The sequence below is a fragment of the Tyto alba genome, unplaced genomic scaffold, assembly GCF_018691265.1.
Source record: "Tyto alba isolate M040663 unplaced genomic scaffold, T.alba_DEE_v4.0 Super-Scaffold_10, whole genome shotgun sequence".
NCBI lineage: Eukaryota > Metazoa > Chordata > Aves > Strigiformes > Tytonidae > Tyto > Tyto alba.
This window is the reverse complement of record NW_024881262.1, coordinates 15,121,024-15,134,700: the sequence shown is the minus strand read 5'-3', so window position 1 is coordinate 15,134,700 and position 13,677 is coordinate 15,121,024. Positions and strand designations below refer to the sequence as shown.

Below are 13,677 nucleotides of genomic sequence, written 5' to 3'. Positions count from 1 at the left end.
CTCCTGGTTTGAAAAAAACAAATATTAAGGTGTTAGTGCTATAGACATGCTTGCAGCAAGTTCATCTCTCTTAATTTTACAGACTTTGTAAGGATGCTAACTTAAATTCTCTGTGTTGTGACAACCTTTCTTCTGTGCAAAATCATATCACTGTTATTTCTGAAACTAGAAACAGTTTGAATGGTTCTACCTTGCATTTCAAGGAATCTTGCTCAAATACTGCTGGTGACCCAATCAAAACTGTCAATAAAAAAGTCAGGTTGAGGCAGTTCCCCTGCTTTTTGGAGGAGAAAAATCACTAGCATTTGCTCTTTCTAGTTTTTGCTGCGAATGCCAGTGCTGCTGCATAGGCCAGTCAGCCAGCAAGAGCAGCTAAAGCATGAGTCATTCTCTTCGGAGACTGAGCACCAATGCGGTAGAGAGTCGCATATGCTTGGCACCATGCTGTTCTTTGAAACATTTCTTCTAAGGCTTACAAGAAATGTACACCTCTTCGTAGAGGTTAATTCAGGATGGTAGTGCAGTGCTTTAAACGAGGCTTCAGTGGTTATTCAAGGTAAAGACTTTGTGACCAGAGAAGTAATTATACTATGTAAATAAAACAAAAGTCATGCTATGTCTAGACATAATATGTTTGTCAGCATTATGAAAGCTACTAAGCCAAATTTCTCTTGATATCTAAAGATCCAATTTTCTGTTTCTCTTTACAGCTGGATCAGTTGGCTGTAGATGCTGCAAAGGAGAAGAGAGATATGGAGCAAAAGCACTCCACTATTCAACAAAAGGTACTTTAGAGAATGTAGAAGCCAGACTGCACACACATTTTTGTATTTAGCATCTCTCCCCAACAGTGCATCTCTGCACTGGGACTGTGAGGGATGGTATCTTTAGTGCAGAAAAATAGACTTAACACATGATTAAGCATAGGGTTGGATTGCAGATATTAATTTTGTATTACAGAACAGAATATTATGTTTAGTTTTGACTGAAACAGAACAGTAGAATTTATTTGAATGCTGGGACTCTAACATTTCATTAGAACTCTTAATTCCTATTACATCTTGGATTCAGTGCAGTTGTTGCCATTTCTCCCTCCTCTGTATCTGTAGAAGAGGTGTACATGCTGCACATTCCTACAGTCATATGTATTACTTTCTGGACTGTGTCAAAGAGTGCAGCACTTTGAGGTGGTGTGGCAGCTGCTATTGCATATAAAGAGCAAAAGTAAGCTTTTGTAAAAGCTGTCTAATGTATGGTGTTCAACTGTACACAAGCATGAATGATAACATTTAATTGTTGTTTTGGGAAAACTTGTATGTGCAATAATTTTTAATTTTGCTTGTTGAGAAAAATGCAGATGATGTGGGGGGAATGACTTCTGTTCTTTGGATGTTTCAGAAGCTCTAGATCAGTATTGGTTTTGCAGGTATAATGCTAGAAGTTAAAAGTATTTCCACTGAACTCTCCAGTAGTGAGCTAATACTGCAGGTACTTTTGAAAGGGATTAGATACCAGTTTAAAGGTAATGCAACACTTCTTACTCCCATTCAAATACATTCTGTATCTATTCAGGTGGCATAAATTTAAAAAAAAAAAAAAGCCTAATGTAAATGAAATCTGAGTAAATAAATTTAGGAATGAAAAATGTGCTAAGATTATAATTGAGGTAGCCTTAGTAGGAGTCAATATTAGCACTAATGGGAATAGGTAACATTTTTGGTTACTGAATATGTTTTTGTTGCTTCATCCCCTTATTCCTGCAGGAGTTGGTGAGAAGCATTAGGATTGCTGTAACTGTGAAATTGAGCAGACACAGTGGTGGGGTTTAGGGCAGTGCTCATGTGCTGTGTTTGGAGGCAGTCAGGAGGTGACTACAGGCAAGGAAGGGGAAGAAAGAGGGGAGGTTGGAAAGAGATGGAAATTGAGAATTCACGTTGATGTTGAAATTTATATTTTTGGGGGCTCAGTGGGCCCACTTTCAGGAGTGGGCAGTAGTTAAGGGTTTTACTGTTAGAGAACAGTAATGCTTGGTGAAGGATGTGAGTTATGGGCAATTATCTTTTAGTTGACCATACAACTAATAACTTGTTACCATGAATTATGGTCACTGCTCTTGCAAATGGTGTTTACAGTCTTTGTTTTTCTTTCAAATGCTGCTTAAGGCTGCTTTACAGGTAAACTATTTCTAATACTATTAATGGTTATTGAAACTTTTAAGCTTCATGAAACTTGATAAGCTGTATCTGTGTATAATATAAATATTCTTGGTTTCTAGTACAAATGGCGATCGTGATGAGCTTATTTATATATTGTTCCTTATTTTAATTGAATGACAATTGTACATTGTCTCTAAAATATAATCAGGGCAGCCAGATTGTATGTTGTCCTCTAAAGTTCTGTGTTTCAAGTTCTATATGTTGTCTCCTGTCCTTATCAGTGAGGTCATTGGTGCGTTTTTGTGATGATAATGGCTAGATTAATGCATCTAGGTTTTGGAGGGCATGCTTTATTGGAGATTCCTCTTACAGCTTGTTAAATAATTTTCCTAGTTTCTTACTCAAATCATGTTGTCCGTCTGTGTTTTATCTCCTCCTCCTTGCTTTTCCCAGCCTTGTCACCAAGTTTGCTTCCAGCTCATCAGGATTTCAGAATCTTGAACTGCCTTAGACCTTGGATCTTGTTCTTTGTATCATTAATTGTCATCCAGTCAACCTGACCAGGATGGCAACCTTGTTGTCATGGCTTGTTGTGTTGCTTTCCACTGGGCTGCCTCTTAGGCATGTGTTCCCAAATCTTCCAGTGCCAAGTTCTTCCATGTTTTATAACTACTGAAACTTTTGCTTTTTGTGTTGAATATTCCATGAGGTATATATGCATTTTAATATACTGAAGTTTTAATCTAATGCTTCAGAATGATGACTTTTCTTCATTGTGTGGATAAAGAACAGTTCCTTTTCTGAAATGTATAGGTAAGTGCACATGTGCACACACCTACCCACCCACTACCTGTGTTTGCATATATGTGCATATGCATGCAGAATAATTGCACTAATTAAATAACTCATCTTGCTTCTTTATGATCATCATCCTATACAATTAGGCTTTTGTCTGAGAGAATAATATAGTCATGGAAGGGCTTGGTTGCCACTATAGTTTGATTTCTATTCTAAGACAACTGATGTCTGATTTTTTTCTTTTTAACTTTTGTGTTTGATTTACTCAGCAAATATGCAGGAAACAATTTTTTTTTTTCCTTAGTGTAAGATTTTTTTCACATTAATCTGAAGCAACACATACTATGAATTAATCAAGAAAAGTCATTATCATTTTGGGAACTTTTTGCAATATATTTTTACAGGGAAAGATTCATATCAAAAGAGTGGTGTCACACTGTCAGTATCACTTAAGACTTGTAACTCTTGTTTTCTGAGCAGCTTGCAGCCCACTGCTGTAGTAAAACATTGAATTAAGAAATAATTTAAAAATCAGTTGGACCTTTAAACCGCATTATGGCTTTTTAGTTTTGTGACAGAGATGATATTTTGTTTTAAAATGAGGGAAATGATACAGGAAAAACATTTGCATTGAACTTCAAATAGTTTTCGTTGTATTCAAATCCCTTTTTCATTAAAAAAAAAAAAAAAACAAACAAAACAAAACAAAAAAAAAAAAACACAAAAAAAAAATGCTTCCAAAGAACTACTCAGGAAACAGCTGGAGTGAGAATGATTTGAATGATCTTTAACATCTTGACTAAACACGGTGATAGGAAACCAGATGCTACCACAGTCATAAAGCAGGCATATACCAGAGCTGTTGTTGAGAAGTAATGCAAACTAATTCCTGTCTCAAAATACAAAGATGTGCCAATATTTCAAGTGACTTACATGCTCAATGACGATCTTGTCTTTCATTTTATCTTGGGCTGTAAACCTTGCTACTTGTATCTGCTGTTTTAAGCCCTCCTTCAAGGGATGCTCAACTGAAGCAGGACAAATCTCTCTCTTGCTGATGGGATGGGAATGGAGTGGAAGCAACTTTCTAAACTAGGGCGTTGCACAATTAGTGTTTTCTGTTTAGTTCATGCTGGAGTAACTTTTCCGGTTAGTGTTTTCTTTGGTACTTATGTTCTTCCATTTTACTGCCTTGTTAAAAACTTTTAAAATCCTACTTCTCTAAAGTGAAAACCATATTGAATACATATTCAATGTTAAAATGCTGATATGCACACTCCCTAAGATTTACTGGTAAAATAGCTTCCATGACCAATCTTCATATTGAAAGTAAGTCAAAAACTGCTGCTAAAAAGTATGGGGGCTTATGTTTTGGTAACAAGAAAATTATATGTAGAGAAGCAGAATACATGCAAGCTATGAAGTTAATACAGTATGTGTGATAAATTGATAAGATAGCATGAAAATTCATTCACTGAAACACTGTCAAGAATAGTTATTATAATGTGACCCATCAGATCAGTATTAATTGTGGAAATGAAAGTTGTTTTTCCATTGCCAGCTGATTTGCTGTCCCTCATGGACATTTAAAGGGAAAGGGGAAATGAAAAAAAAAAAAGTCATGAAGGCATGCTGTACGTTTCACTTATATAACCCACTTCTACATGTTTCTCTTCCAGTAGCTGGCCAACCTTGAAAAATGAGTATCAGAATCGAAGCCTTAAATGTTCCTTCCTTCAGATCTAAATAAAATGTGCAATACAGCACTTCAGTGTAGCTTTCATAATACTGGCTCTAAATTTTCTTAATTCTGATTAAGTGAAATGTACTTCAGTCCTGACACCTAATTAGTAAATAAATTATGTTTAAAATTCAGTCTTTATTAGCTGCACATTTAGTTAAGGAATAAAAAATTCTGAATCACTTAAAGTGACTGGGTTTATTAACATGTGATTCTCTTATGCAGGAAAGATGTGGATGTATTTCTCTCCACCCCCTGCTTAGTTTTTGTGATTCACTAAACTTTTCCATGTGCCAAGATAAAAATAAACTATAACGTGACTGCTTTTCTCCTATCATTTAATTAGAAAATAGCAGAGACTATAAGATCAGACATGGATTATTCAGTTCCTTTTTCTACTTTTATCCTTTTATTGAAATGAAGTGGGGTTTTTTTGTTTGTTTGTTCATCTTTTTCCTGATTACAACTTTATCAATGAAGTTTTACAGATAAAGCATCTGGAAGATTTACTGCCCCCTGTCCCCAGTTGGTAGTCTGCTATGTATAGTTAGGAAAATAGTAAACATTTGTCTGTATACTCTTGTGTCTTTATCTGTTCTATAAAGGTGGAAGTCCATCAGGGAAGCCATTAAAAATGACACTAAGTGCACTTCATGAGGAAGGCTCAGTACTTTAAACAATTTGGACCGAGAGTGTAGCATGATAAATGATCCAAAGGAGTTTTCCTGTCATGCTTGTATATGTCTTCAAAGCCTAAATCTGGATTCATTGGAAAAGACAGTTACATTTTTCTGCAGCAGTTCTCCAAACCTTGAGGAAAATATGATTACATAGTGGTTTGGACAGAAAAGACTGAGGGAATGTATGTTGTCTTTCACTCGACAAGGAGTTGCAGGCATCACTGAGGCAGGAAGATGCAGATCTTTAGCAGGTTTCATTATGTTTGGGAGCTGGTAAGTTAGAATAATTTAAATTCTTTGGGGATTGAGTGAATGTGACATCAGCATGTCTAAGTCTCTGTTTATAGGGAGTTTCTCCTGGGGATTTTTTGGAGAGGATAAGAAAAAACAGAAAGGACTTTTTAACACTTTGAGAATGTTTGTGTATGTCCTAAGTTTTGAATTACTAAGTTAGAATTGTACTGTGATATTTGGCTATTTGTACTTACATGAAACCTTTAATGTTCAGCACGTTCTGATCTAGAAAATGGGCAGAAAATCAAAGTTATTAAATACTGAATAATAAATGCACAAACTTGTGATTTTTGAGAAGCTTTTATTTGCAACCTATATGTTCGTTCAGATCAGTATATGGTAGTGATATACTAGTTCATTTTTTTTTTTAACTCTAACTTCTACATTGATCTTCTGCCAGTGAATTAATAAAAATCTAGATTTAATATTTCAAATATTATTCATCTATTCAAATTAGTAATAGTTGAAAACACTGTGAGTAATTTTATGGAATTTGGTGCTGTGCTGGCCTGGGAGTGTAAAGGGTCCATTTTTTTGTTTGTAACTACTTCACTGTCTTGTTTAATAACCTTGGCTTGGACCAGACCATCTGCATGTATAAGAGTAAACATTGTGTGTAGCAGAGAAGTTGTGTGCAGGCTGGACTATTACATAGGGCTGGCTAATGGTATTGGTTTTGAAGATGACTTTTTTTGGTATAGCCTCTTTTCTGCTATGTGTAGACAAATTCCTTAGGAGCAAAGTACAAAACAGAGATTTAGAGACACTTTTCACACAAAGCTGTTCTCAGTTTACAAAAAGTACCTGCTGAAGGTATGGCAGAGTGACATTATGAAATGTCCTGCATCTTCAGTATTTAACTTGATTTTTTTTTTATTTTTTTTTTTTTTATTGTTCTGAAACTTGGCTTTTGGTGATGTCTCACCTGCTCTAGTTAAGGGAAAGAAGCCATATCTTGCTAGTCTACTTTAAGGATATATTGTACTAACTGTGAAATTAAATAATAGCATGTATATTTGATCTCTGGATGCAGCTTACAATAAATTATGTTATTCCATGTGTGCTTTTTCATGCACCCCTGGTAGCTGTTAGCTTCCCACTCACTGAATACCTGAGCTCCACAGCTCCCTGGGAAGAGTCCATGCTGTTTCAGATGAGATATGAAAGCAAATAATCACCACATATACTGTTATTTAGTCTATTCTACCTTTGCTGGAAATGTGAAGCAGTTAACCTTTCTAAAACTTGTAAAGCTGTTATTAACTCTTATTAACTGTTATTATTTGTTATTAGATTGATTGAAATGTATATTCCCTTGTCCTACTTCTAGCTTCATGTTCTTATCAAAGATCATAAAAAATTACTGCTAAGTTGTTGTCATCATTGTCAGCACCCTGACTAATTTAGAGATACTGGTAGCAGCATCTTCATTTGGTAACTTGTCTTCTAAGTTCCAATCTGGCTCACTTGTCAAGATGACAGAGCTGAAGATGCTGCTAAAGCATGACTGCCTCTACAGAGTTGCCTGCAACAGGCTGCAATTGCTTTTCAGTTTTGACCCCTAACTCCCATTGCCCCTTTTTCTCTACCTTACTCTCCCCTTTCTTTGGAATGTATGTGAGACCATTTGAGCAAACAACTGAAGCATCAGATGCTCTGTCAGTAATGTCTGCCCTCTAAGTAGAGGTCACCAATACTTGAGCAAGAAATTCCCCTTTTGTGCAGGTAAAGTAGAAATCATCTTCAGCATTCTGATCTCCTAAAAATGCTTTTGAAAAAAAAATTGTCAGGGGCTGAGAGTCATGGCTTGACTAATCAGTGTTGCAAGCAAAACTTTATTCCTAAATGTGTGCTCTTTTTGACATTAATACTGCCCATATTTGAAGTTTCATTTGAAACTGCAATGTCTTTCTTGTCTTGTTCCTTTGTACTAGGATTATTCCAGTGATGATACTAAACTAGAATACAATGTAGATGCAGCCAATGGTATTGTTATGGAAGGTTATCTATTTAAGCGAGCCAGCAATGCCTTCAAGACTTGGAACAGGTAATTATTCAGAACCTCCATTTACTAGCTTGTTAAGATACTGCTTGTTAAGCTAAATTCTGGTCTGACTTAACTTATGCAACTCACTGATGCCACAGTTTTGACAGAACACTTGGACAACTTAATTACTGTAGAGATGACACTTCAAAGCCATTTTTCCTTATTGTCCTAGTGGTTTGCAAGCCTTTTTCTAAGAGTGTATCTTAGTCTGGAGAAGTCCTGTGTATGGAAAGCTTGCTTTGTGTACAGTCCAGCTCTGTAATTGCGTTTTGGCCTTACTTTGAGGTTGAAACAGAGAAGGCCTATGATTGTATACAATAAGCTATGTGATTGTATATACTGGGAAAATAAGTGTTAAGAGGACAAAGTAAAATGGAAGTTGTATAGCCATTGGAAGCAGAGAAGCACAGTGAAGGACTCGGGTTATTTTGTGTGAAAGAAAAGCATGGAATTGTTATCCTTTACAATTTTTGTCCTGTGCAGTGACTTCTCCTTAGTAGTTTTGATGGTCCTGTTGGGAATTCAAAATACTTGTTAGTCATGTCTCTAACAATGTATACTTTACTATTGTTTAAATATTTTTCTCCTTGAATGGGATTTCTTTTTCATTTCCAATGGTGTACACTTTTTCACTTTTTTCAAGGAAATGTTATGTATGCTGGAGCATTTACAGTATAGATGGATACAGTTCTTGTATTTTAAAGTTTATTGGTTGTAAAAATGACTCTGTATCACTGTCGTATGCTCTGCAATTTTTGCAGCAGTTCTGTTAAATTATTTGCTGTTTCAAAGGCCAGAATGGGCATTTGGGAATGTCGTCCCTTCCAACCTTAATTATTCTATAATTGCTTGAGGATCTTGGAACATCACAAGTCTATAATAAATTGGGATTAGTTTACTTAAATTTGTAGACTGATGCAAGGGCCACTGGTGTCAATAAGACTATCTGTATTAGCAAGTCATGTGCAACTAGTATAAGGGCTTTTGCTTTGAACTGCTTCTAGTCTGGTCCTCTGCTCTGATTATCCATCTGTAATTGTAATTTGTACCTTCTGGGTTAGTTTCATGAAGAGTTCTCCAAGACAAATCTGCGAGGCATCAAAGGATTGTGAAGGGAGAAAACCGAGAAATACTGTTCAAAAGCATGCTCCTGTTCTGAAGTAAAATGTTAGTGTAAGCACACTGAGAGAAATCCACAGTGACGGGGCAGGAGATTGTCCTTTGCTGGATTCTCAACAGGCTGGAAGGGTCCTTTTTGCAGGATTGACTGCAGCCTCTTGATAAGTGACAGAAGGCAAAACCGACCCGCTCTCTGGGTTCGTCTTTTAGATAGCATAGAGGTCCTGCTCTGTAGGAAGGGAGCAGGACAGGAGTGTTGGAAAGTAGCTGAGAAATATCCTTCTTCCACATGGCTTCATACCTAGTAATGCTGTACGTGTATCTTAAGGTAGTTAGGAAGTAGGATTCAATTATAACTAACTTCTGTGTGTTGGAAATTTAAATGGACACAAAATAAATAGAGAAGTCATGATTAAATCAAGATGCACAGTGACGTTTAGGTTAACTTACAGGCTTGAGCATATGTAATAAAAACATATCCAAACAATAAGTTAGTTAAGAGAGCCAAGGCAAACAGCTCCGTAATGAGTCAGAACTACCTACTTTTACTATTTAATTTATGTTTGCTTATAGTTTTTTCTTCTATTTGTCACAGGAGTGTTCAATAGAGCTAAACCTTTAACTCTTTTTAATCTTAGATTCTTGATAACTTATCTCACTGTGATAGGCTAGCTGGATGCTTAAGAATTAGGTGGAGAATAGCATTGGATAGGCTATCTATAAACACAGTTTAGAAATTGAATCAATCATTTTAATTTTGTACTTCACATTCACAAACCATTACTAGTTGTTATGAAACTACTACTATTAAAATATGTTTAAGACCTTCTTAATGAAGGCGACAATTAGTTTCTGAATCTAGCCCCATTTTTCATGTTTTAATAAAGTATTTATAACTTTAATAAAGTATTTATAAGTTTTATAAGTATTTTTATTACTGAATACATTTGTAATCGCTTGCTACGTTGTAGGCACTGAAGTGGTCATTGCCAGTTTCCACTGCCAATTTCCACCAATGGAATGCTTTACTTAAGTAGTATTGCAGTTTCAGGTGCAGGGAGGTAATACTGACTAAAGTTTACCATATATTAGAGATGAGAGTGTTTTTCCAGTCTCTAGGTAGAGTACAAGAAAGGACTGTGTCATTGCATTAAACTGTTCTGTGCATAAAAAAAGTACAATGCAATACCAAAGGAGGAAACACTTAGAGAATTATGTATTTTATATGAGGGGATTCGGAGCTGAGGTCAGAGACCCCAAGACAGACAAGGTATTTTCAGTGTTCTTATTGGATAGGTAGCTTTGCTGCTTCATTATATGCCCATCTTTGGGGGAGATGGGTGGAAAAACAATGAGCTGAAACAAAACCAGAAGAATCTGCCTAGGAAGAAATACTGGAATTTCCTGATATTTTGAACCAAGGGCGATGGCACTGATCTTTCTTGCTGACTCTTGATTGCACTGTCAGCAGTGATCAGTGTTTAAAATGGTAGCTTCTCTTTTCCCTCTGTTGGTATCAGTTGGTGTTTTGATGGTTCTGGGCCTTTTAAAGTAGTCCACTAAGACTGAATTAAAGGCACCAAAAATCATTGCGATTATTCTTAGTGTATACTTCCAGCATGAAACACATAAGAGAAAAGGAAATGGTGCAATGGATTTTGTCTGGGCTTGACACGCATCAGTATGATTCTAGGTAACAAATAATTGTGATGCTTATGTGTGCACGTCTTGGTCAGTGAATCCATGGACAACATAATGGATTATCCTGGGAAAAGTCTGGTTGCTGGAGGAGAAAATCAAAACCATATAATGCAACCCTTTGAAGGGGTGCAAATCTGTTCTAATAAATGATAACTTATTTTATTTCTAACCCAAGCTAATTTCTTGCTAGGATGATATAGTTTACTTCCTGGAGCAGCTGGTAGCATGGGTTTAATTGTCTGAAGACTTTAGTTATCTGGGCTTTTGCATCAAGTTTCCTGTTCGGGGGATAGTTGTTTGCAGTCACTGGCTTGGGAAACAAGTAGTGTTTGAACAGGTTATGAAGGAAGCCACAAGAGCTATTTGCAATTCAGTGTTGCTGTATTTTGAAAGAGCTGGAGATTTTGCAATCTCTCTTTATTGTGACTAAATAAAGAGTGTATAATGTACATGAGTATTTCAGATAATATACTTTAGTGGAATCAAAATTATATCTTTGTACTAGAAAGTCACAGTAACAGGTATGGAGGCTTATATTTTGAATTTACGTTTATCTGTTTATAGATGATGTATCTTACTGCACACAATTTTTCTTAAGGCATCAGGAACTGAAATTAGGTGCATTTATTATTGTGGAGCAGTAGATGGAAAGCTGTTTTGGCTCCTAGAAATTCAAATGAAAAATAAGTCCATATTGTGAAGAAAGATATGCATGAATAAATGTGTAGGGAGAAAAGCTTTTATCAAACACTTTTATGTTCTGAATATTTTTTTAGGTTGGATGCATTAAGTATTTTCCTTTTTAATTCTGCTGTATTTTCAGATCGTGCTAATTCTTTGCTTATTTTGCTCATTTTGCATTTTTCATTCCTTCTCCTCCTTTCCCTTATGTTTTAATCCTACCCCATTTTTTCACATGACAGGAAAAAGCCAGATCACATCAGGTACCAACCAGCTTCTTTTATACCTTCCCAATGTTTCTTTGGCACGCAAAAAGCTCTTAATTAACCCTGCATTTAATTTTGATTACTTGCAATGGATGTGTAAGTGGCTCAGTCTAAGAAAATAACAGAAGGATTCTGCCTGGGATGCCAGTATACCTGCTGCTCAACACCTTTAAAAGAATTAGAAAGATTGAGCTAGTTTTAGCTAAAAAGGAATTAAAGTTTCTGCACTCAAACTTCTGAGCGTACAAGATCAGTGTTTGAACTTCTTCCAGTTGAAGTTGGTGAGGTTTTTCTTATCAACTGCATTGGAAATAGAGATGTAGCTTTTAAATGTTGTGCATTCTTAATCACACCATTTTATTTGTGTGCTGATAGCAACTAGTGAAGAAAACTGTTTCATTTTGAGAATCAGTAAGTATGTTTCATTTTTTATGTAAAAATCAAATAACTTCTATTTTTTTTTTTGTTTTACTCTCAGTTCTCAGAAATTGGAAATGTTTTTCAATTAGCTGTGTGTTGTTTCCTGTTTAACAATTTTTGAATTGTGTAGGTATAAATGATCAAAAGCAATCAGTTTCTAAACCCAAACAGCTATACTTAAGCAGTACTGACTGAGGCAGTGCAAATTACTTTAAGATTCCTGTGATGATCCCCAAGTATGTTTTCTCCTTCACCATGCTTCTCCTATTTTTGATGGAATAACACATTTAAAGAAACTTTGATAATGGTCAGTACTTACTGCACACATGTTGCCTAAAGGTTTATGAACATTAATTCTTAGAACAGGATAGATGTGGTATACACTATATCAGTATCTTCAGTACATATATTGTGCCTCAGAAGTTCCTGGCTGTTACTGCTGTAGACCCCCAACAGTCTGCTTCCTACAGTAATGAATAGTTTATTGAAGATACTTGGTTAATATGAAATAACACGAAGTTTCTGGCCTGAATAAACCTTCTGTGGTGCTGACACGTTGGAGGGGAGTCTGCCACTTTTATTTTTTCAAGCTTGCAATAAAGTGTATTATCTTTTATTTTCCATAGACACCTACTTTAAAAGTGTCATCTACAAGTTATGCTATGTTCTAAACTGTTGATCTTGTTCAATAAAAGTTTAAAACAAAAAAAATCAAAACCCCCCACACCTTTTGGCTGGACTGAAAAGTTCTCTTAGATTGAATTTCTCTACTAGAGAAAAAAGGGACTGTAATACTTTGGAAAATTCTAGAGTAGACTTTAAAAATGACACAAATTTGTTTTAGTTTGTGTGCACTTATGTCCAGTTGATCAGATTGGAGCTTATTTACTTTAGCAACTCACTAAATATTTAGCTGCAGAACAGATGAAGCATTATATTAATGAAGTTAATGACACTACTTAAAGCCAGTATTAGGGATTTGTTCCATTGCATGTTATCTTGGGACAAGTCTACATTTTTTTTTTTTCCTTTATCACTTAGGCACTGCTTCTCATGTTTTTCTATTTGGTGTTATCTTCAAAAAAAGCACATAAAAAAGCCTGAGTTTATTTTCCTTTTCTAGTCTGCTTTTTTGTTGAGTTACCTGTTTAAAGATTAGCCATAACCTGCTTTATGCTTGTATTTGAGGCTTAGTTACTGCATCTGTGGGTTTTTTTAAATAGATAGTAAAGGTGATACCTTTTAAATAGCAGTGACTAAAACCTACATCTATTAAAAAAACTGAAAACATAGTTAAATTTCTTCATTATTCTCTTCCATTATCTTAACTGGAAAAGATGACCGTTGCTATGTTTGGATATCCAGCATTAAAAAAAAGTCCTGTTGTTGCTTTTGAAATTAAATATATCTGCACAACATTTGAAAAGATTAACTGTTAAAAGGTAGAATCTCATCTGTCTACTAAGTACTAACTTTCCTAACAAATACTAGATTTTCTGATTTGAGTAACGTCTTTAAATATCTTGATTTTTCTTAATCTCTGTGTGCTTATTTTCATGAATGGCTTGTGGTGGTTGAATAAGTATATGGAGCCCTCTTATTACTAATTGTGGTAAACGGTAGCTTGAAGTTCACAGCCTGTGGAGAATAACAAGATATGTTGCAATACAATATCTTGTATACTGTCACCACTCAAACTAACTGGCAGTGCAGAAAAAAGTGATGTGTGGTATAAGTGGGATATTTGAGATACCCGTGGAATTATGCTTTGATG

At 35.5% G+C, this 13,677-nt stretch overlaps 1 protein-coding gene across 7 annotated transcripts in view; it reads left to right on the top strand.

Moving 5' to 3' along the window:
• The window catches only part of ACAP2 (ArfGAP with coiled-coil, ankyrin repeat and PH domains 2), a 68,223-nt gene that overhangs the window by 34,605 nt on the left and 19,941 nt on the right, over positions 1–13,677 (top strand). For 3 of the 7 annotated variants that reach the window (XM_042795279.1, XM_042795273.1, XM_042795251.1), the window contains exons 9-12: positions 711–785; positions 2,163–2,174; positions 7,604–7,716; positions 11,460–11,480. In XM_042795279.1, the coding sequence (XP_042651213.1) occupies positions 711–785; positions 2,163–2,174; positions 7,604–7,716; positions 11,460–11,480 (221 nt within the window). The remainder of the gene's footprint in view (positions 1–710; positions 786–2,162; positions 2,175–7,603; positions 7,717–11,459; positions 11,481–13,677) is intronic. The other 4 variants (XM_042795275.1, XM_042795266.1, XM_042795260.1 and 1 more) reach the window with 3 other exon arrangements.